The sequence below is a fragment of the Mesoplodon densirostris genome, chromosome 5 (assembly GCF_025265405.1).
Source record: "Mesoplodon densirostris isolate mMesDen1 chromosome 5, mMesDen1 primary haplotype, whole genome shotgun sequence".
Taxonomy (NCBI): Eukaryota; Metazoa; Chordata; class Mammalia; order Artiodactyla; family Ziphiidae; genus Mesoplodon; species Mesoplodon densirostris.
In genome coordinates, this window is record NC_082665.1 from 119,637,306 (window position 1) to 119,659,029 (window position 21,724).

General features: G+C 45.8%; 1 protein-coding gene across 3 annotated transcripts in view; it reads left to right on the forward strand.

Annotated features, from left to right (window-relative positions):
* Positions 1-21,724, forward strand: part of HEG1 (heart development protein with EGF like domains 1) — a 91,521-nt gene that overhangs the window by 10,809 nt on the left and 58,988 nt on the right. For 2 of the 3 annotated variants that reach the window (XM_060099415.1, XM_060099418.1), the window contains exons 2-3: positions 14,431-14,778; positions 16,464-16,763. In XM_060099415.1, coding sequence (XP_059955398.1) covers positions 14,431-14,778; positions 16,464-16,763 — 648 coding nt within the window. The remainder of the gene's footprint in view (positions 1-14,430; positions 14,779-16,463; positions 16,764-21,724) is intronic. The other variant, XM_060099416.1, reaches the window with a different exon arrangement.

Below are 21,724 nucleotides of genomic sequence, written 5' to 3' on the forward strand. Positions count from 1 at the left end.
GCTCGATGTCTTTGATAAGTTGGGAGACGAAGACCAGGGAGGAAGATGGGTGACGAGAAGAGGGCAGAGGCCAAGGTCAAGCTCTCCAGCTGCCCCTGCGCCATCCTGGGCGTCTGAACTGAGGCGGTCGGTCGCATTGGAGGAAGGAGTTGCAAGGATATGGAAGAGAGACACCTGGTTGTAATCTGGTGGGATTTTTGTTCTTTGGGCAAGGTCGTGACTAGTGATTACCATACGTTAGGCTAGTATTGAAAACCACTACATTTTCCTTCCCCGGGTGGTAGGAGGAGATGGAAGCAACTTCAATGTGGGGATGAGTGTCACTCCTATAGCCTCTGGGGCCACCAGGACATTTGTTGATGTCATGGGTGAGACTTTCTGGGATCATCTTTTGCCGGGTGTGGATGAGAGCCCTCCTGGCCTTGCAGTCACAGACCTGGGGAGGTCCTGGCTGGGGGGTCAGATAGCCTCAGTCCAAATCCTAACAGTGCCACTGGCCAGCTGTGGGACCCTGGTAGGTTATTCAGCCTCTCTGCGCCTTCAGGTTCTCATCTGTCAAATGGGCTATTAATAGGCCCCTGCTCAGGGAATATAGTGTCGTAATCCCCTGTGGAGCAGATTGCGAGGTGCCTGGGCAGGAGAGCTCTATAAATACTGGCCACAATGACTCTCCTGAAACCAGTGTCTATTAATACTGACCATTGTATTGGTGACAATGCACCCTTCACCTCCAGGCTCATTGGCCAGGGGACAAGTTCTGAATGTAAAGGGCTCAAGGCCGCCTTCCAAGGACCTCTGTTACCTAGTCCGCTCTCACCCTGGACCCCTGCCAACTTCACCTGTGGTCTTCTAGAACTCTCTCTCTCTTCTTAGCTTCAGAGAAAAGAGCAAGATTTGAAGTCAGAAAAACTCAGTGCCACAGCCCTTGCCTATATAATCATCTGAGGAGACCTAGTTAACACACGTGAAGCAATTAGGATTCAACAAAAACAGAATATGAGGTATATGTGACTCCAAAATAATAAGCCTTTGAAAGTCAGTCATAGTTGGACCTGTGTGGCCAATGACTGTCCCCCTCCAGGTCAGAACCTTTGGAGGTTATTGACACGCCTCCAAAGTGTTTGAAGGAGTTGGGAGCTACCTTTAGAACCAGTGTGCGGGGCACAAGCGACTCACTGCTGAATTTTTGCCGTTAAACCTCCTCCTGGATCCAAAATGGGTTCACTCATCTTGATCGTCTTCATCAGTCACTAGATTGGGCTTTGAATTTGTGTCTGTGTCCAAAATAATCTAAACGCCTTATCAAAGGATGAAAAAATTGTCGTTATCCAGGAAACTCAAGAGAATAATATTCTGCAGGCTCTGTTGAAAATCAGAGATTTTTAGAAAACAGCTCGAGCAATGACGGCATTGTTGGAATAAGTGTGGTCTTGATGGGACCTCCTTGAAGGGGACCAGACTCACTGGGTAGGTGAATTCTTGTGGTTTGCTAGGAATTATTTATCGTATAGTTGGGCCTTGTGGTAATGGAATGCCGCTGGCAGAGCCGGGAAGACGGATGCCAATGGTGGCTCAAGGGCTCTGACGGGGTCAGAGGACTTCTGCTCTTAACCCCTTTGCTTTCTAGGTATGTGGCACTGGGCAGCTGCCTAACATCTCTGGGTCTTCCTTTCCTTACGTTAAAAATGAAGATGATAATGTCTATTCTGCTTCCTTAACAAGGCTTTTGAGGAGAAGCAGATATAATTATGACTGTGAAAACACGTTTAAATGTAGACATAGCAAGTGATGAGTTATAATACAATGAACTGACTGTGACCTTGGGCAAGCTGTTTCATCTCTGAGCCGACTTCCGTATCTGTAAAATGGAGAGGATACCAGTTGTGTCCACCTCACAGTGTTGCTGTAGGGGTGAAATGAATCAATCCACATGGACGAGCTTTGTAAACATGCATGTGCCTTGTATGGGTTACTCATTAATGCTCCCCTGGAACACATCGGGCAGTATCATTACTCCAAGTGAGGTGGGGCTCTATGGAGAAGGTAGATGCAGGAGGTGAGAAGAAAGTGGGAGAACATTCTAGGAAATCTCAGTGGCCTTTTTCAAGCCTCCTTCTCTTTGCCCTCTCAGCTGGCTCTGGCTAAATAGCTCCTTCCCATCTCTGCCCCGCCACCAAATGGGATGTTCCTCACAGCTCTGCCCTTGGCCTTCTCCCTCCAACTCAGTGAAGTGAACATTTATTGAGCATCTCCTGTGAGCCACAGTCTCTCCTAAGGGACACAGAAATGGGATCAAGTAAGTTATAATTGTATAACAAGGTAAAACAGTAGTGTTGAGGGAGAGGGTTGTCTCTGGGAAGGCTTCCTGGAGGTGGTGGCCTCTGAGCTGGGCGTGAGAAATGAGTCAGATTTTGCCAGAAGGCCCAGGGGAAGGAAGCAGGGCACTCTAGGTAGGAGGACTGGAGGAGGGAAGGCATGGAGGGAAGACAGCAGGGCTTCACCTATTTTCTCTGAGGGGGAGAGCCTCCTCTTTCTTCTCTGCCGAAACCCAGTTCCAAGCCTTCAGCCACCAGTCAGACGTTGACACATTCGTTTATCCTGCTTCACTTTCAACAGCACAGATAGCGGTTATAAACGCAGACGTGTCTCCCTTTCCTCCCCTAGACCCGACCACCCTTTGCCTGATAATGGTCCTGTTAATCTCTCCATTGCACATTCAAAACCTCCCTCATCTTTGTCTCATTGCCTTTTCTCACAGGTAATAAGTGTGGACTCTTCCCTCCCTTCTTTCCTCCCATCCTCACTTCCTCCCTTTCTTCCTTCCTCCTCCTAAATCCCATCACTTGTTAATCAGATGGAATTAAGTACACGTAATTCCATTTGGACAGTGGGTGACCTAGGCTGTCAAGGTGTGTCACCCCATTTGGGTTGTGAAGCCGCAGTGTGGACCCCGGAGTCCCTTGGAGGTCATCCTGGAAGCACACCAGGAGGTCCTCCTCAGCCCTTTCCTGCTTTCCCTTTCATAAGCTGTCTTTGTTTTGCTCCTTCCTTTCCTATCCTTCATTCTTTATTTCTGGCTTTTTAAATTGATCTTTGGAGCCAGACAGACCTGGGTTGATACCAAGTGCTACTGTTTGCCGTGCAACCTTGGCCAATTTACTTATCTCACTATACCTCAGTGTCCTTATCAGAAAATAGGGATAATAATGGTGCCTACCTCCCAGGATTGCCAAGAGGATTAACTGGGACAGTCCCTGTGAAATGCTGAGCACGTGCCTGCAGGGAGCAAGTGCTCCCCTCATTTGGGCTGCCATAATAATAGCCAATCATTACCCTACTCTGGTGGGCATCTTTTTAAAAAAACATTCTCCCTAGCTTTATTTCTCCCTCCCTCTGTAAGTTTCTCCCTTTTGTTTTATTTCTCTTTTCAGCCCCCTTCCTTTCTTCTCCCTCTATTTTATCTTTTTTCTTCACTGGCTATGGCATACAACTGATTTTTTAAATATTGGTTATGTTTGAATCGAGTGTCATGTTTCCCAATCTTAATTTTAAAAGGCTATCAGTAAACCTTTAATGTATCTTGTGAAATAGATTTCACTTAAACCCCTGCGGGCTCCTGGCGTTCCCACGCTGAGCCCCCCCACCCCGACCCCCATCCCCCATCCCCCGTCCCTTGAGAGGCAGTGACCTTGGCGACCACCTTCCTCCCCTTCCCCAGTCCAGGCCTCAACGTCGGTCCAATGTGTACATTTTCTAATGCTGTAAACTTTCCAGGCAAATGTTGCTTCTCTGGTTTCCTTCAAGTCCTGGGCCACTTCTCACAAGTCAGTGGAGTAAATGGACCCCAGAATGTGTAAAGGCACCGGCGTCTGGCTCAGTTCGCCCGCCGCCCCGGTAGCGGCGCTTCCTGCCCCCTCCCCACGCCTCTCCCCCTTCCTCCTCGGAACCAGGATGTTTTCCTTGCCTCTTTATTGTTTCACTAACCTGGCAGGCCTCCTTTGGTGGAGCCCTGCCACCAGGCTTCCTCTTTGGGTGTGAGCGAATGTCAGGGTGACCTCGCGGGAGGCAGGGAGGCTGGCTCCCCGGCCTCCCCCCCCCCCCCCACCAACCCCGACCTTCACCTCTGGCGCCGCTTGCTTCAGCCTCTTTCTCAAAACTGCCTCTTTGCTAAGGAGCCTCTTCTTCAGCCCCTCCATGGGTGTTTATTTTTCAGAGGGTAAGAGGGGCAAAGAAAACCGAGGCACAAGGTGTAGGCCCCCCACAGAAAGCTTTTTTGTTGACTTATTTAATTGAATGGGAATCTTCTGACCTTTGACCCTAGGGCTGTTTCTCCAGGTCTTTTTTTCCCCCTCAAACCTATAGAATTATTTTTAAAGCAAGGAGCATGAGGTCACACCAAGGTCCTTCATCTTTCATTCCTTCCTGGATAGGCAGCCTCTTTCCTTAGTGCCCCTGAGGCCGCCTCAGGGGTGATTCCCTTTCTGGAAGCCTGACCCCAGACCCAGGGGCTCCAGGTCAGCCGACTCTGGGTCACGGCTCAGCCTTTGTCCTGGAGGATGGTCATCTGGACGAAAGCTGACTCTCTCACGGGGAGGGGAGGATAATGTGCCTTGTAAACTTCATGCTTTTCATTACGAGGGGCTGTTCCAGGGGAATCTTTTTAAAAATCACATCATCGGAGTTTAAGTCCAAACACTTCTCAATGTGTATGTTTTTTCTTGGGGCCGCTCCTTTCAGGGTAAGAACAAGGAAGGAAACGAAACTCCCCGAGAGCCCTGGACAGTCCAGATCGAGAGCCGAGTCTTTTGTTCACACAAACTCATTTGGCTCCTAAATGTCCTCCACCCAGAATCATTACATCCGCAGCAGCGTTTCAAAACACTGCCCAGAGTGGCCGAGCTGAGTAGGCGGCTGCCTTTCTGGTGAGATTGCAGCCACCCTCCCCCCAAGCGCCCAAGGTTCCTGCCTGCCCCCAAATATCCTGCCGCTGGCCATCTGGCCTGAAATCCCCCTCATTTGGAGGATTCCTGGGGTGCAGACAGTGAGGCCATGAGGGCTCTGCTATGGAAGGCCGGGGCTGTTTGGAGGAGGGGGCGGCAGCTGGGGGAGGGAGGATGGGATTCTGGTCTTAGCCCTGCGCCTTCCAGACTCCCCGGGCGCCCCCTCTGCCTTGCTGGGCCACTTCCTACACTCCAGCAGCATCATAGGGATTTATTTCCGTGGTTCAGCCCTCTTGGAAGCAGGAAGCTCCTTGGAGCAGATTCCACCATGTCTTGTGTGTGGTTGATGCTCAGTAAATATATGTATTTTTTATTGTGGTAAAATATATGTAATGTAACATTTTTACCACTTTCAGTGTACAATTCACTGGCATTGATTACATTCACAATGTTATACAAGCATCACCACCACCCATTTCCAGAACTTTTTCATTTTCCAAATAGAAACTCATTAATAATTCCCCATTCCTCCCTCCCTCCAGCCCCTGCTAACCTCTATTCTACTTTCTGTCTCTATGACTTTACCTATTCTAGGCACCTCAGGTAAGTGGACTTATGTAATATTTTTCCTTTTGCGTTTGGCTCATTTCACTTACCATAATGTTTTCAAGGTTCACCCATGTTGTAACGTGTCGGAATTTCCTTCCCTTGTAAGGCTGAATAATATTCCATTGTATGCATATACCACATTTTGTTTATCCATCTACCCGTTGACGGGCACTTGGGTTGCTTCCACCTTTTGGCTATTGTGAATAATGCTGCTATGAACATGGGTGTACAAGTATCTGATTCCCTGCTGTCAGTTCTTTTGTATGTATGCCTAGCAGTGGAATTGCCGGAACATCTGGTAATTCTATGTCTCAGTTTTTGAGGAACCACCAAAATGTTTTCCACAGGAACTGCATCACTTTATATTCCCACCAGCAAAGCACTAAGGTTCCAATTTCTCCACATCCTTGCTAACACTTCTTATTTTTCTTTTTTTGATAATAGCTATCCTAATGAGTGTGAAAGTGAACATTAAAAAAAAATGTATAAATGCCACTCACTGACCACATGGTGGATTTGGAACTGTCACTACCCCTTTGGGCCCCAGTCCTGTCATGTGAGGGTCAGAGTAGTTGGTTGCTGGGGTCCCTAAGGACAGAGGTCACCTCTGGAAAGGGATGGGGGCACCACAGACAACCCAGCCGATTCCCCAACTCTGCCCAGAATGAATGAAGCAAAGCCCTGTGGGTGCTAGCTAGCGAAGCAGGCCACACACACCATACATTAGTTTGGGAAGAGCTGGCTGAGCTTGTCTCTTGGTCCATACTGGTGTCCATGTGGGTGTGTTAACTGGGAAAGACACTGGAATGAAAGAGCTGGCCTCTGGTCTCTGCTCTGCCGCTTATTTTCTGGGTTATTCTGGGCAAGTGACCTCAGTACTGAGCCTCAGTCAGTTTTTTCTTCTATAAAATGGTGCAAGAATTCCTATCCTACCTGCCACTCAGAATGTCAGGATCTAACAGGATAACTTAGCCCCCCCCGAAATTATCCTGTAAAAAGTGCTTTGCAGACTGTGAACGTGTGGGATTTCTTAAGTTCATCTCTGAGAATAGGAGCCTAATTTCCTTCTCCCTTAAAGTTCCTGTGAACGGTAGCCTCCTCCTCTTGTAGTTTCTACATCCATCACCCCAAAGAGATTAAAAAGAAAGGGGGGGTGGTTACAGTCTCTCTATCTTTTTTTTTTTTTATTTTTTTTGCTGTACGCGGGCCTCTCACTGCTGTGGCCTCTCCCGTTGCGGAGCACAGGCTCCGGACACACAGGCTCCGCGGCCATGGCTCGCGGGCCCAGCCGCTCCGCGGCATGTGGGATCTTCCGGGATCGGGGCACGAACCCGTGTCCCCTGCATCGGCAGGCGGACTCTCAACCACTGCGCCACCAGGGAAGCCCTCTCTATCTTTTTAAAGTCTCTTTTCTTCCCTCCCTGTGTGAGCAATTGAATTTTAGGAAAATCTTTTAAAATTACAAAGAAACCTGCTATCATAGTTCTAAGATACAGCCGTGCAGATTCAAGGCACCCAGCTCCACAGCACTCTGAAGAGTGTTTCCCAAGTTGAGGATCCCAGGAAAGCTCCAAGGGGTTGGGGGACAGGAATGGGGAATTCCACAGCTAGGGGTCAGTGTCTTACTGACCTTCCAGAGCCTCTCCCTCGTGAACCTTAACCCCTAGCCATCTGACCATCTGCCATCTCCCAAGCGACACTTGGGAAAGTCCTGGGGACTTAGGTCGACTCATCTCTGGACTTTTTGCAGGCCTGGTGTCCATGGCCTCTCTCTGCTGTATCTCTGCATGCACAGCCTTCCTGACTCCTACTTTTAATGTCATCCTATCCTTCCCTTGTCATCCGTGTGTCTTTTCACTGGCTCTCGTCCTGCCGCCAAATTCAAGTTTTCCCCTCAATTCAGTCCTTGACCCCTACTTTCCCCTTCATCTGCCACCTCTTTGTCCTTTCTCCTGATCAATAGCCCACATCTTAATTGCCCGTCAGACATTTCCACCTGGAAGTTATAACATCACCCCAAACTTCATATTTTGAAAACAGACTTTTCTTCTCCCATAAATTCATTCTCCATCCAGGCACTACTTCTTTGTTATCATTCTTTTCATTACCCGTGAAATTCATCTCTGAGTTAGAAGCTAATTTAGAAGTCCTCTTGCTCAGTCTTCCAGCTAATAACATGCAGCTGCTGTCAAGCCAAGTCTGTCCGATTCCAAAGCCCACGTGACAGGCACCATCTCGTTCCTCTTAGAAACAGGGAGTGCAGTGGGGTTTAAGGCTGAAGGTTGGAGGCTGGTGAGACTTTCTTTGGCCCTGCTCATTGGTTAGTGCCTTGGAGGCCCCGTGTCACCGAATAAGTGGGGGTGTGATGGAAGGGGACCTGGGTTCAGATTCTTTTCTCTCTGCTGTTGAGCCTGGGACCTTGAACAATCAATCTTTCTGCCCCTCAGTCTCTCCATGTGCCATGACATCTACTTGACCAGCTGTCACGTGCATCAAATGAGATAACACAGGTGAAAGCACCTAGCACTGGGTAGTGAGATCTGAATCTAAATGGAGGGAACCAAAGTGCTTGTGCTTCAACACTGTGCCCCAGAAGCGAGAGTGTAGCTGGCGGCATTTGACATGGGGCCGCGGCAGCGGTAGATGGTGCAGCATGGGGGCGGCCGGGCCGCCGGGAAGAAGTTGCCTCTTTGGATGACGGCACACTCCCCGCAAACACCCACTACACTGCTCAGGAACAATGCAAGCTGAAAAACCCCAAATCATGGGGTGGGTGGCGAGGAGTTGACTCTGTAGCAGCTGCTAATTAGGAAATCCTACTCCTGGGCCATGCTAGCATCCCTGATGTTGTTGGTTCACAAACAGATGTTTTGGAACATTAAGACATTACAGAAATGGAAGTCGTCAACTTGGAAAAAAACAACAACAACAGGCAAAGCAGTAAAACTCTCTTGTTCATTTAATCTCCATTCATGGTACAAGGGAAAGTGGTGGCCTGACACAGGTGGCTGAGTGCAGAGGGAAGGATGGTATTTCCAGCTCAAAAGACACCTGGGAAATTGGGACATCTGAACTCCAGTATGAGGCTGGTCGGTGTGGCTCAGTTGCCACGGGATGTGAGTGGGGCTTGAGCAATTGCCTCTGACCCTCTGGGGAGAGGGATGGATGAGGTGAGGAGTGCCAGCCTCCCCTGAGCCTCGGGACACCCCTTCCTAACCCCCAAGGCTGCCCCTGAGTGTCTGGTGTCACACAGCCTCGTCTCACTGCCCGGCTGGCCCAGGCTCCACAGCCTTTCCGCAGCCCCTTTCTTGAGGGCCAATTTCTCTTCTCCACAAAGAGGAAGAGCAGGTTCCCCGATACCTTCCCCTGCATGTGGTAGGTCCCTGTCCAGTCCTGTGCACTTTACTCTGGATTGCTCTCCCGCTCAGGGTTTACACCTGTGCTGAATAGGGAGCCATACCACAAACAAAATTCAACCACAGGAGCCCTAAACAACTCAGGGCTTCTGCAAGGACTCGTCCTTGGACTTCAGTAAATATTTTAGCGTTTGACTCATTGTTCTTCCTGAGGTACAGCCTGGAATGGTGTAAAGCACTTGATGTTCACAATCAAACAAGACCTTGAACGGCAGAGAGTGTGGCCTGGGGTGCTGCCTGCCCCAGCCTGCGTGGTTTGTTAATCCCTTTTCTGAGGAACAGTTCATACGCAATCAAAGGAATAGAGGCACATCCAGAGCTAAACGGGGGCCAGTGGGATACTGTTCTTTTGGAATCCCAGGCCAGTGACATCAGGGGCTTGTCCTGTAAAATTTAATTTTTATTTTTATCAAACTTATGCATGCTTTAAAGATCAAATATGTTTTATAAGGCTATTATAAAAACCCTGACCACTCCTACCATTGTCATTTTCTGCTTCCCACTTTCAGCCCTTTCAACTGATTCTCTTAGGAATTATGTCCATATCTCTAAATAACATGCTATGTTACTGTGTATCGTTTTTTTTTTGTTTTTTTTTTTGGTTTTGGTTTTAGGCAATGTTCATTGATTTCTCTCAATGGAAATTTTATATCATTCCAAGCTCTACCACTTTTATTCTTTAGGGTCAGCTTGAGGAACTTTAAAGTGCATTTTGGACACAGCTTAAAGTTACCTTCTCCAATACAACTTGATTCTGACCATCCCCTCCCAACTTATGTGCTATTGTTATCCAAGATTTGCTGTCTTGTTTTCTTTCTTTTTTTTTTTTAATTAAATTTTATTTATTTTTGGCTGTGTTGGGTCTTCATTGCTGCGTGTGGACTTTAGTTGTAGCGAGCAGGGGGCTACTCTTCGTTGCGGTGCTCGGGCTTCTCATTGTGGTAGCTTCTCTTGTTGCGGAGCACGGGCTCTAGGCACGTGGGCTTCAGTAGTTGTGGTACGCGGCCTCAGTAGTTGTGGCTTGCAGGCTTCAGTAGTTGTGGCTCGTGGGGTCTAGAGCGCAGGCTCAGTAGTTGTGGCTCACGGGCTTAGTTGCTCTGCGGCATGTGGGATCTTCCTGGACCAGGGCTTGAACCCGTGTCCCCTGCATTGGCAGGCGGATTCTTAGCCCTGCACCACCAGGGAAGTCCGCCATTACCTTTTTGAATATAGCCATTTCTCCTTTTTCTCATTTCTCCTCCTAGAACTCCAATTAGATATATGTTGGACTTTCTCACTCTATCTTCCTTGTCTCGTCACCTCTTTTTCATAGTTTCTATATTTTCATATCATCTCAGCATTCTCTTGTCATCTGTCTTGTAATTCTTAATTCTCTTTTCAGCCGTATCTAATCTGCTGTTAAGTTTCCTAATTTTAATTATTATTATTTTTTCAATTCTAGAATTTCCATTCAGATTTCTTTCATATTTTTTGGCCATTATGTATAGTCTCTTCTTCTCTCATTTTCAATTTCTTCTTATTTCTTTTCATGGAGTTTTATTTACTTACATTCTTTGTCTGATAATTCTAGTAGTTGAAGTCTTTGCTTGTCTAGCTTGCTGACTTTTGCCTACAGATGCCTTTTTCTTGTTTATTTTGTGATTTTTTTTTTACTGTGATCTCTTATTCCTTAGGATTTTATCAGTAAATAATAAAATTGGATTGAAGGTATGTTTATCTAGAGAGAATTCACATTTGTTTCTGCCAAGTACCCAGAGGCACTGTATATCAGGACCACTTTTCCTTCCCAGTAACAGAATATGCGTGTGTGTGTGTGTGTGGTTTGAGATATAATTTATATACCATAAAATTCAGCCTTTTAAAGTACAGGCATACCTCAGAGATATTGTGGGTTCAATTCCAGACCACTGCAATAAAGCGAATATCACAATAAAGCAAGTCACACGAAATTTTTGGTTTCCTAGTGCATATAAAAGTTATGTTTAAACCATACCGTAGTATGTTAAGTATGCAATAGCATTATGTCTAAAAGATGCAATGTACGTATCTTAGTTTAAAATAATGCTGTTGCTGGGCTTCCCTGGTGGCGCAGTGGTTGAGAATCTGCCTGCCGATGCAGGAGACACGGGTTCGAGCCCTGGTCTGGGAAGATCCCACGTGCTGCGGAGCAACTAGGCCCGTGAGCCACAATTACTGAGCCTGCGCATCTGGAGCCTGTGCTCTGCGACAAGAGAGGCCACGATAGTCAGAGGCCCGCGCACCGCGATGAAGAGTGGCCCCCACTTGCCACAACTAGAGAAAGCCCTTGCATAGAAACGAAGACCCAACAGAGCCATAAATAAATAAATAAATAAAATTAAAAAAAAAATAATAATAATGCTGTTGGTACCAGTAGACTTGCTTGATACAGGGTTACCACAAACTTTGAATTTGTAAAAAATGCAGTATATGTGAGGCACAATAAAATGAGGTATGCCTGTGTATAATTCACTGGTTTTTAGTGTATTCACAAGGTTCAGGACTACTTTTTAAAAAAATTTTAATTTTATTGGTGTATAGTTGATTTACAGTGTTGTTAGTTTCAGGTGTACAGCAAAGTGATTCAGTTATACATATACATATATTCATTCTTTTTTAGATTCTTTTATCTTATAGGTTATCACAGAATACTGAGTTGAGTTCCCTGTGCTATACAGTTGTCCTTGTTGGCTACCTATCTTATACATAGTAGTGTGTGTATGTTCATCCCAAGCTCCTGATTTATCCCTCCCCCCTACGTTTCCCCTTTGACAACCATAAGTTTGTTTTCGATATCTGTAAGACTGTTTGTTTTGTAAATAAGTACATTTGTATTATTTTTTAAAAATTAGATTCTAGGACTTCCCTGGCGATCCAGTGGTTAAGACTCTGCACTTCCAGTGCAGTGGAGGCAGGTTCGATCCCTGGTCAGGGAACTAAGATCCCACATGCTGTGAGGCATGACCAAAAAAAAAATTAGATTCCACATATGAGTGATATCATATGATATTTGTCTTTCTCTGTCTGACTTACTTCACTTAGTATGGTAATCTCTATAGGACCACTTTTTTTTTTTTTTTTTTTTTTTTGCGGTATGCGGGCCTCTCACCGTTGTGGCCTCCCCCGTTGCGGAGCACAGGCTCCGGACGCGCAGGCTCCGGACGCGCAGGCTCAGCGGCCATGGCTCACGGGCCCAGCCGCTCCGCGGCATATGGGATCCTCCCAGACCGGGGCACGAACCCGTATCCCCTGCATCGGCAGGCGGACTCTCAACCACTTGCGCCACCAGGGAGGCCCAGGACCACTTTTAAACACACCCTTGACTTGAGGTTTAGACCACACAGGTATTGTGACTATGTGCTGCACCCCCATATGAGGGCTAGCTTTATGGTTATAAATTCTTGAGTGAGAGTTATTTTTCCAGATTCCCTTGCTGTCCTCTTCTGCAAGGCAGGTTTGTTTCTATTTGCCTTACATCCAACGTATAGCCCTGGTCCTAACTTCATATAGGTGTTTCCTCTCAGACTGCCTCCTTAAGAATTTTGTCTCTTATCTCTTGCATCCCTGTGGCCATCAGAACAGAAGTTCAAGGTCACAAATATTGAGCAGGTGCCGGGGCAGCTGCCAGCTTCAGAGTTAGCTCAACTCTCTGAATTCCAACTCTCAGTTCATTTTTGACCTCACAAGATTTGTGTGCCAACTCAGCAATGCATTTAGAAGTTTTTTTTTTTAAAAAAAACATTTTATTCAGCATTTTTAGTTGTTGTTAGTGCAGGGTTATTCAGGATACTGCAGGACTATTGTCTACCTTTTAGTTTTGTTTATAGAGTGCATTTTTCCTGCCTTCCATTTTTAGTCAACCCTCCAGGGAGACAACATGGTTCAGTGCTAACCATGTCCTGTCTTCATGTGGCCATTCTTTTCCTTTTGAAGACTGGAATTCCCTGAGCTGACTGGATCTTGGGATATCCATCCTTTGTTCCCTGAAGAAGGGGACGTGGCTGCTTCCAGGGGCCCAGCCATGCTCACCATTGGCCACATCTCACACTCATCTTGAGGCTGTAATAGAGCTAAATCCATTTCCTTCCCTTTGCTCATGGCTTACCAGTTTCGGAGCATGGGTTTTAAGTCCCTTCTGCCTCCCCACAATCACTTTTTTTCTGGCTTCTTTTGAGAATAACTTCCTCATTGTGCCAAGTTGACCAAGAGGATAGGGAAGGCATCCTCAAATCCTTTCCCTTCCTCTTTGGAGGCCAGCTTGCCTTTGCAGCTCAGAGAGGAAGAACAAAGGTTACATGCTGTCCATAACCCCAGAGTCCCAAGTTGAACTTGTGGACTTGGTGGCTGCCCCAGAAACACCCCTCCACATCCCATTTCTAGCTGATTGTGGACCTTGCCTGTCTGGGCCTGGGCCCCAGAGGAGCCCAGATGCCTAGGAAGCTCCCTCCTCCTTAGGAAGCCTCTGTTAATTATCACTTACAGGAAACAGAATAGGAAGCATGAAAACAGTAATTCTCAAGGGGCTTGGGGAGGAAATGATTCCCTTAGGAAAGTTTGTCAGAATCTCTTTACGGAAGAATTTATAATCACCACCCCTCCAGCTCCAGTAAGTGAGCCACTGCTTCAGGTTGGAGTGGACCAGCGTGGGGACAGTGTTGAGAACCATTGCTCTAGAATTGCACTGTCCATATAGCAGCCACTAGCCACATGTGGCTAGCATGCTCCTGAAGTGTGGCCAGCAAGATACTCTCTGGATTTTAAAGGTTTAATACCAAAAAAAGAATGCAAAATATCTCAGTAAGTTTTATATCAATTGCATATTGAAGTACCATTTTGAATATGTTGGAGTAAATAAAATATTTATTAAAGTTAATTTCACCCATTTCTTTTTACTTTTAAAAATGTGGCTACTGCAGAATTTAAAGTTACCTATGTGGCTTGCATTTGTGGCTTACTTTATACATCTCTTGGACAGGGCTGATCTAGAAGATAACTTGCTCCTTTGGGATTGTGTGTGTGTGTGCGCACCCATGTGCGTATGATATTTTGAGTTGAACTGTAGGTTCTGCCTGCAGCCTTTACTGGTCCGATGGTTGGCCATTTTTGCCTGACTCGTATAGATAGAAGTGACTTCATTCATCCCTGTGGAGCTTTCTCAACAGCCCCCGATCCTAAGCAGAAAGAAAAATATCATTCCCAAATGGGAAAATAAAAATGGGTTTTTTCAAGGACCCATGTGATCAGCAATAACTTCAAATTGGTCTCTTTCTATCAATTTTCATCACTTATTCCACTTATTATAAAATTTAACCCTATATAGTATTGTTGCTTCATAATTTCTTCCCCTGGATTGCAAGAATAATTACTGTTGGAAAAAAGGAAGGTGAGATCATTCTCCTTGAATCCACTTCTCCACTGATATATCTGCTCATATAACTTTTCTGAAGGTTTACTTCTCTTTTCAGAAGCCAACAAGTCCTCACTGATCCATTTTCCTACTGTTTCAACTGCTGTAAAAAACCACTGGCTAGAAAGCAACACTGAACAACCCCACACAGAAAATATTACCTTTGATCAGAATCAAGTGGACTTTTCAACAGTGGTCTCCAAAGAGGATGTGATGGTTCAGACCCCCAGGAAGAGCCAAGCTTCTTCAGATGCTCCAGGAAACTTCACTCCACAAACTGAAACAGCAGCTACAGGAAGCAGTGACTCTTCAAGGAGGACAGATTTCACCATTTCCCCTGTTGGGCCTGAGAGAGCAGCCGCTCTGACTTCCCAGAGCAGCACCTTAGGTGAGTTTCTGCTGATGACACTCATGTCACACATGTATGTCCAGTCCTGGAAAACCTAATGTCTGCTGGTCTCTGCCTTCCCCCATCCTGAGCCACAGTGCTCAGCCAAGGGTCCTGGGCCGGGATGAACCAGACCTGTGCCTTAAGCTCCACCTGTGGCCCACTGTGGTTAATTGAGTTGTAAGCCTAGACCAGGTGAGGGTGCAGTTTTGCTGAGTGCCCTGACCAGTGCCATGGAATCTACATTCCATGGCCAGACTGAATCCACACAACATCAGCAGTCCTGCCACACGCTGCATTCTCCTAGGTACCGGGTCTGGTGGGCTGCTTGGCTGTGTGTTTGTGTTAATGTAGCTCAGATGGCTGTTCTCACTGCGGTCCGCACAGCTCTGTAGTTTGCCATTTTTAGCAAAGGATTTCAAGAAGGGGCTGGGGCTGGATGAGCAGGATTTGATTGAGGAAGGGAAGACAAAGAAAGCTAGCACCAACTAGTACCTACGCTATACCAACATGTCTCTCAATTCTCACAGCAAGTGGTGAGGTCACATTACTCTCATTTTAGGAATTCGGAAACGGAAGCTAGAGAAACTAATCAATCCAATGTGTGCAGGTCAAACAGTTAACAGGTTTCAGAGCTGAGATTTGTGCCTAAGCCTGTATTGGTGGGAAGGATGGCTGAGGAGTGGGATGCCTGGACCATATTGAGCAAAGTTACAGAGGAAGGAAGAGAAGTGTGGCCTCTTCGTGGGTGGCAAGGCCAGCAGCCTCCCTCGGGGCGGACATAAGTCACACACAGAGCTGCGGGTAAGACAGTCATGTGGGTGGGGTTAGGCACAATTACTGAGGACTTTGAAAACCAAGCAGTTTTGATTCGGTGTGGTGGGAAAAGTCACTGGAGGTTTTCGAACAGGCAGTGACATGACTAAAGTGAATTTGGGCAGGGTTCACTTGGCACGTGGGTATAAGATGTCTGGGGTGAGAGATGGGGCAGAAGGAACCTGGAGTCCAGGGGACCACCCAGGCAGACACAGAGATCCAGATACCACGTGCTAACATGTGGCCTGCTGGCCTCAGGGCTGGAGAGGAAGGGATTGGTAAAGACTTGATAAAATCGATACAGCTTGGTGATGTGATGGCCTAAAAGTAGAGGCTGAAGCCATCAAAGATGACCCCATGGTTTCACACCCTAGTGATGGGACGTCTGGTTGGGGGACTCAATTCTGTAAAGAGTACAGAGGACAGTATTTTAAGTTCCATTCGTGAATGGTGGATATAGAGCTTAGAAACTGCACGTGATGCAGCCTGGGTTTGTTGGTCATCCAGATAGTGGAAATTTTGTTTATGTTAAATTCAAGTAAATTCTGGGACCAACTTTGTGGAATGTGAGTAATGAGTCATGATGATCAGAAGCCAACCTCTGGTTCTTTATCGTCTGATACTTGGCTTCATTGTACCCCTTTGCTGATAATTTTACCACAAAATGCAGAATCTTTGTTTGTGAGATCTGAAAACAGTCTTTGTCTTGGTTTGTGGTCTCTCCTTCAGAGATTTTTCATAGAATGAACAATGGCTCCTAATTTCTTCTCGTGTCTATTTTATAGAGGTCAGAGGTGAGCCCACTCAAAGATTGTTCAGACATTTGGAAGTCTGTTGGTGGAATTTTAATTGTTGCTGTCTGCTTTCAGCCTTGGGAAGGCGTCGCCCGCCGTCCAGCAGTTCAGGGTCAGAAGGAAGAACCGCCCCTTCTCACACGGAAAGTGGAACATCCTGGGGTTCCCCGGCAAGGGGGCAGGGGCTCCCTGAAGAAGTGACTGTGCACACCCAAGTGGCTGCCACTTCAGTTTTGACCCAGTCTTCTCTTCCTGCTGTGGAGGGGGGAGAAGAGACCACACTCCCCAGGCAGAGAAATTCCTCAGGACCAGAGCTCTCCTGGCTGCCTCTTTCCAGGACACTGGCTTACTTCCCTCCTTCAGACCAGGCCGCATGTGAGTACTGCTATCCCAGTTGCACCCTCTGAAGTCATTCAGAATAGAACTAAATAGCCCCGGATAGCCAGCTAGTTCCATGCTCATCACAGGGGCTAAGGGGAAAAGACTTTAAGCACCAATGCCAAATATTGGTTCAAAGTACAACCTGCCCAATTTATCTCAGTGTTGAAGTTCATGTTTAAAATGTATTTTCTTTAACTGTATAAGGAGGAAAATAATAGTTGGTCTGGTGGCTGCTCTAGGCCTTTCCGTCCACCAACCCCTGCTTTTCCCATCTCCTCACACATACACACATAACAAAGACTGAGTACGGCTGGTATGTGGTCTTGCACAAGGGGCCACGTTCTGGGGTGAATGAAATGGTGAACATTGTTTCACTTGATGAGGAGTTATATTGGTATTTCTTCATTATTGCAAAAGTGTTTCTTTCAATGGCAAAGATAACATAGATAGACATTTTTCTGGGCATCATTTCAAAAAAACTATACAGGCAGGTGTTTGCAAGACTGCAGCAGTGGAGCACTGGCCTCTCTGCGTTCCAACCCCTAGTCATCAGTTACGTCTCTGCGCAGGCCTTCCATCTCCACTGAGCCTTTTGTCAACCCTCTGAGCCTCTGTGCCATGTACCTTGTCACACCAGCTTATCTGATGCCTTCTACCCAGATAGACTGTAATCCGCTTGAAGACACAGATTGTGTTTATTACTTCTCTTAGGTTCCACTGCCCCACAATGAGGTACAGTTGATGAGTAAGGGGATGAGCATGTACCTGAATATCACAGGGTTCATCCAGCCACAGGCCAATGTTGGAAACTCTACCCACTGTTTCTCTTTTCCAAGGTTTTATACCGAGCCCGTGCGTGCTTCTTGTATTTTCATCTCCATGCCATAGGGAGCAGGACAGAGAGGGTTGGAAATATTCTTGGGAAATAGGTGGCTTCAGAAATTGCCACTTCAAAATTTTCATAGGTCAGAGGTTTTTAGAAGTACTTTACAAGACTGGGGTTCAGGTTTATGTCATCAAAGCAAAAACAGAACCCAGAGGTCCTTTCTGGAATGCCTATTTAAAGCAGCCCATTCCCCTTCCATATACTCTGCATACAGTTTCCTGCTGACTGGGTATATATATAATTTATGATTCATATTTTTAGGAGATTGGTTTTTAAGATTATTCTTAAACATTGGTTAGATAGGATAAAAGCTATGATCCTTTCCAGCTTCAAAGTTCTGTGGTTCAGTGGTTTACAACCAACTTTATGCAATGGTGGAAAGGAAGCATTTTCTAGGAAGCTAAACTTGATTCTGGTCAGGGTCATTTAATATTTATACTTTAAATTCAACCCACTACTGTGGTATATATACTGTGGTATATTTGAAAATCAGCCTATGTTTCCAGCTACTGGCCTTGACTCTGTAGTCACCTATACTTTTTAACATTAAAAAAATAATTAGCCCTCCAATTCCTTGAGCATTTATTCTTTTAGAACCTTATACTTTTAATTTTTGAAGAGTTCTACCATATCGTTCCTCTTCCTTGAGTTTCACTGAGCATTTCTATTTCTTCTTAGTGAACTGGATGTTCTGTGCTAGGTAGGGTCCCACCTCCCTCTTAGATACTGGAGGGGGCTTTGTGTGCTGTTAAATGAAGGGATAGCCAGGCATCCAGGACTGTCTGGATCTAGCCTGACAGCCCCTGCTCTCCTCCCTGTAGGGATGCAGAGGGGACATGAATGAGGATCCGAAGCCACATGGGAAACGAAACTCTGCTTTATTTATTTATTTTTTTAATTTTATTTATTTATTTATGGCTGTGTTGGGTCTTCGTTTCTATGCGAGGGCTTTCTCTAGTTGTGGCAAGTGGGGGCCACTCCTCATCATGGTGCGTGGGCCTCTCACTATCGTGGCCTCTCTTGTTGCGGAGCACAGGCTCCAGACGCGCAGGCTCAGTAATTGTGGCTCACGGGGCCAGCTGCTCCGCGGCATGTGGGATCTTCCCAGGCCAGGGCTCGAACCCGTGTGTCCTGCATTGGCAGGCGGACTCTCAACCACTGCGCCACCAGGGAAGCCCCTCTGCTTTATTTTTAATGCTGGGCTGGTTCCTGCTATCCTGCTAACCAGAGCTCTGGTGTACCTCCTACCTCCTCTAAAATCCAAATCTTGAGATTTAGATTTTCTGAGCACAGGATCTAGGAGCGCTAGGCATGCAGGCAAGAGTGCTGAGAAAGCCAGCAGGACTTGCCCGAGGCAGACCGGGAGTCACCCAGCACAACTGGCCTCTCTGTAGGGAATCGAAGCCAAGAGGGAATGGGGTAGGGGCGTGTGCTTTGTGACACTTGGCTGCTCTGTCCACTAGTAAAGGTGACCCATTGAAAGTCGTGGCACTTGGACCAGTCAGATGAGTGATGCTCCTCACTAGGTGAGCGCTAGGATTCCAACCAGGAGCCTGGCCTGGGGAGGATGGGAGTCCTTATTTGAAACATGAAGGGATTAGATCAGTTGATCCTAAAGATCCTTTCTAGTTCCAGCATCTGTTATTCCAAACACATCAGCCTTTGTATTCGGTGACTCCTTTCACTTCTCATTCTGCTACATAGAAACATACACACAGCACAACCTCTTCTGAAGCTCAGGTACTCAGGGGTTACCTGCTTCCAAAAATAAATTGCGTGCTAATAAATGTATGTGTTAAAGCAGGTAAAATCCCAGACAGCTAACTCAGATTTTTAAAAAAGAGATCGGAAGCTGTTTGAAATTATTTTCCTTGCTGCTTTAGATCTTTTGTTGCTTTTTTTCCTTCTGTACTTTTTATATTTTCTATAATGACCATGTACTATTTGATAATTAGGGGGAAAGTAAGCAAAGCAACTAATAGGGGAAAAAGTTCTCTTTTAAAGGCAAAAAGAGATATGTGTATATTGAATTATGTGAAAATGGCTACAATTGAGCACTGAATTTAGTACTGAGCTTCCTGGAAGCCAGGGCACAAAGGGAAACCGGGTGAGGCATGATATTATTGTCAGATAAAGTAAGTATATAATTTCACCCATAGGCTTCAGTGTTTTGGGGGCAGTACATTCTAAGAGGAATATTTATAAGGAATGTTGAGGCTCATAACAGAAAATGCCTTCAATTGCTGTTTTGTGGAAACTGTGCTGATGTTCTTTAAAAGTTGATATTTTCTGTCGATTCTCAATAGGAGCTGAGGGTGTAATAATGGATCTCAACTCATGCAAGTGTTTCTTTGGGTAGCTGAGCTAATGTGGTCCAGGTAAATTGCTTCCTGGTGATTTCACTTTGTAAAGGAAGAGGATATAAATAACTCAGAAGGTTGTAGATTTAGCATATCTTTCCCAAATATCAGCCGCTCCTGCCAGATTTTTGGCAAGTTCTGGATAGCAGCCAAGCCAAGGGTGAGCACCGTGATGCATGCCTGAGGCTCCAGTATGTTGTGTTGTGATGGGAAAGTGACCCATATAGTTTTCTCAGAGGAGTAGGCATTCTTTTCACCTCCTATTATAAAGATTAGGGAATTTAGGCTTTTTTCTGCTCCCAAATGGATGGTCTTCCCATTTTTGAATGGCTGCTTCAAGGGTAGAAAATGAGCAAGGAAAGGCAATTATTAAATAATCAATAGTGCTGGTCTGCTGATTAGAAACATGGTACATTTCACCCTAGATGTATTTAGCAGGTGCTCATTTAGTAACATAAGTGGTGACTGTAGGTTAGTTTGACCAAGCATTTTCTCCTTTTATTAAGAAGCACCAGCTCTACAGAAGTATTCACACTGCTTCGTAGCTTTACTGTGAGGATGCAACAAGATTATAAAGTACTTACTTGACACAATATATGGAGGTGTACATGAAGTAGTGGCACATCGTAAGTGGTTAGTAAAAGGCAGAGCTTTTAATACTGATGATAATGAGATGGTGAAGCAGTGTTCCACAGAGCCCTCAGGGTCAGGGAAAACCTAGCCATTTTCCTTTTGTGACTTCCAGCAGTTGTAACTTTTACAATTGTATTTCTGAGGCCATTGCTTTGCTGGACAGGTATTCATGCCGAGTCCAATAAAACCTCACTGTGCATTGAATTCATGAAATAATGTAACTTACTGGGAGTAAAAGTGTTTTGAAAGAGCACTCAGCAATCTGATGAGGCTGTAATTGGTGGATATAGATGGTGACTCTAATGAAGTTAGGCCTGAGAAGCTAAGTGGGCGAGTGAGGATTTGGGGCATGTCTGTGTTGTGCTTTCCTTTTTTTATACTGAGCCTTTTTTGTTTGTTTGTTTGTTTGTTTGTTTGGAGCAGAGAAAGGTTTATCGCAGGGTCAAGCAAGGAGAATGGGTGGCTTGTGCTCAAAAACCCCAGGTCCATTTGTTTTTGTTTTTAAGTAGGTATGGCTATAGGATGAAACTATTTTTGTGCCCAGGTCTTTATATTCCCATGTTTTAATTACTAGTTTTATGGATTGCCTGCATCTTCCTTGTCTCCATGAAGGTCCAGTGACCAGACCTGCGGCCTATGTTCTAGGTATACCTGGTTCTATGGTTTTGTACAAAAGTGAAAGGAACCTTTCTGTTTCCTGTGCTCTCCCTATATGTATATATTTGATATTTATTTGTGCTTTTGGTCATGACTGCACATTGGACTCATCTTCAGGGAACCATTTATAATGAGAACTTTCTTTTTTCCTTTCCTGAGCCATAATTAACAATTTGAAGCCTTTCGTTATATAGGTATAGAGAGTACTTTTTAAAAAATTTTGGCTTAAAAAGAAAAAAAAGCACTCTTCCTTCTTACCTTTGGATCTTGCCCACTCACCAAGATTTCCTGCAGTTTATTCCTGTTTGGAATGAAGATTTCAAGGAGCCCTTCTGGAGGGCATTTCTCAGGGTGTCCTCTGGAAAGTTCCTTGTGAAAGGGAACCACCAGCAAGCCACAGTACTTCTGCAGAGCACACT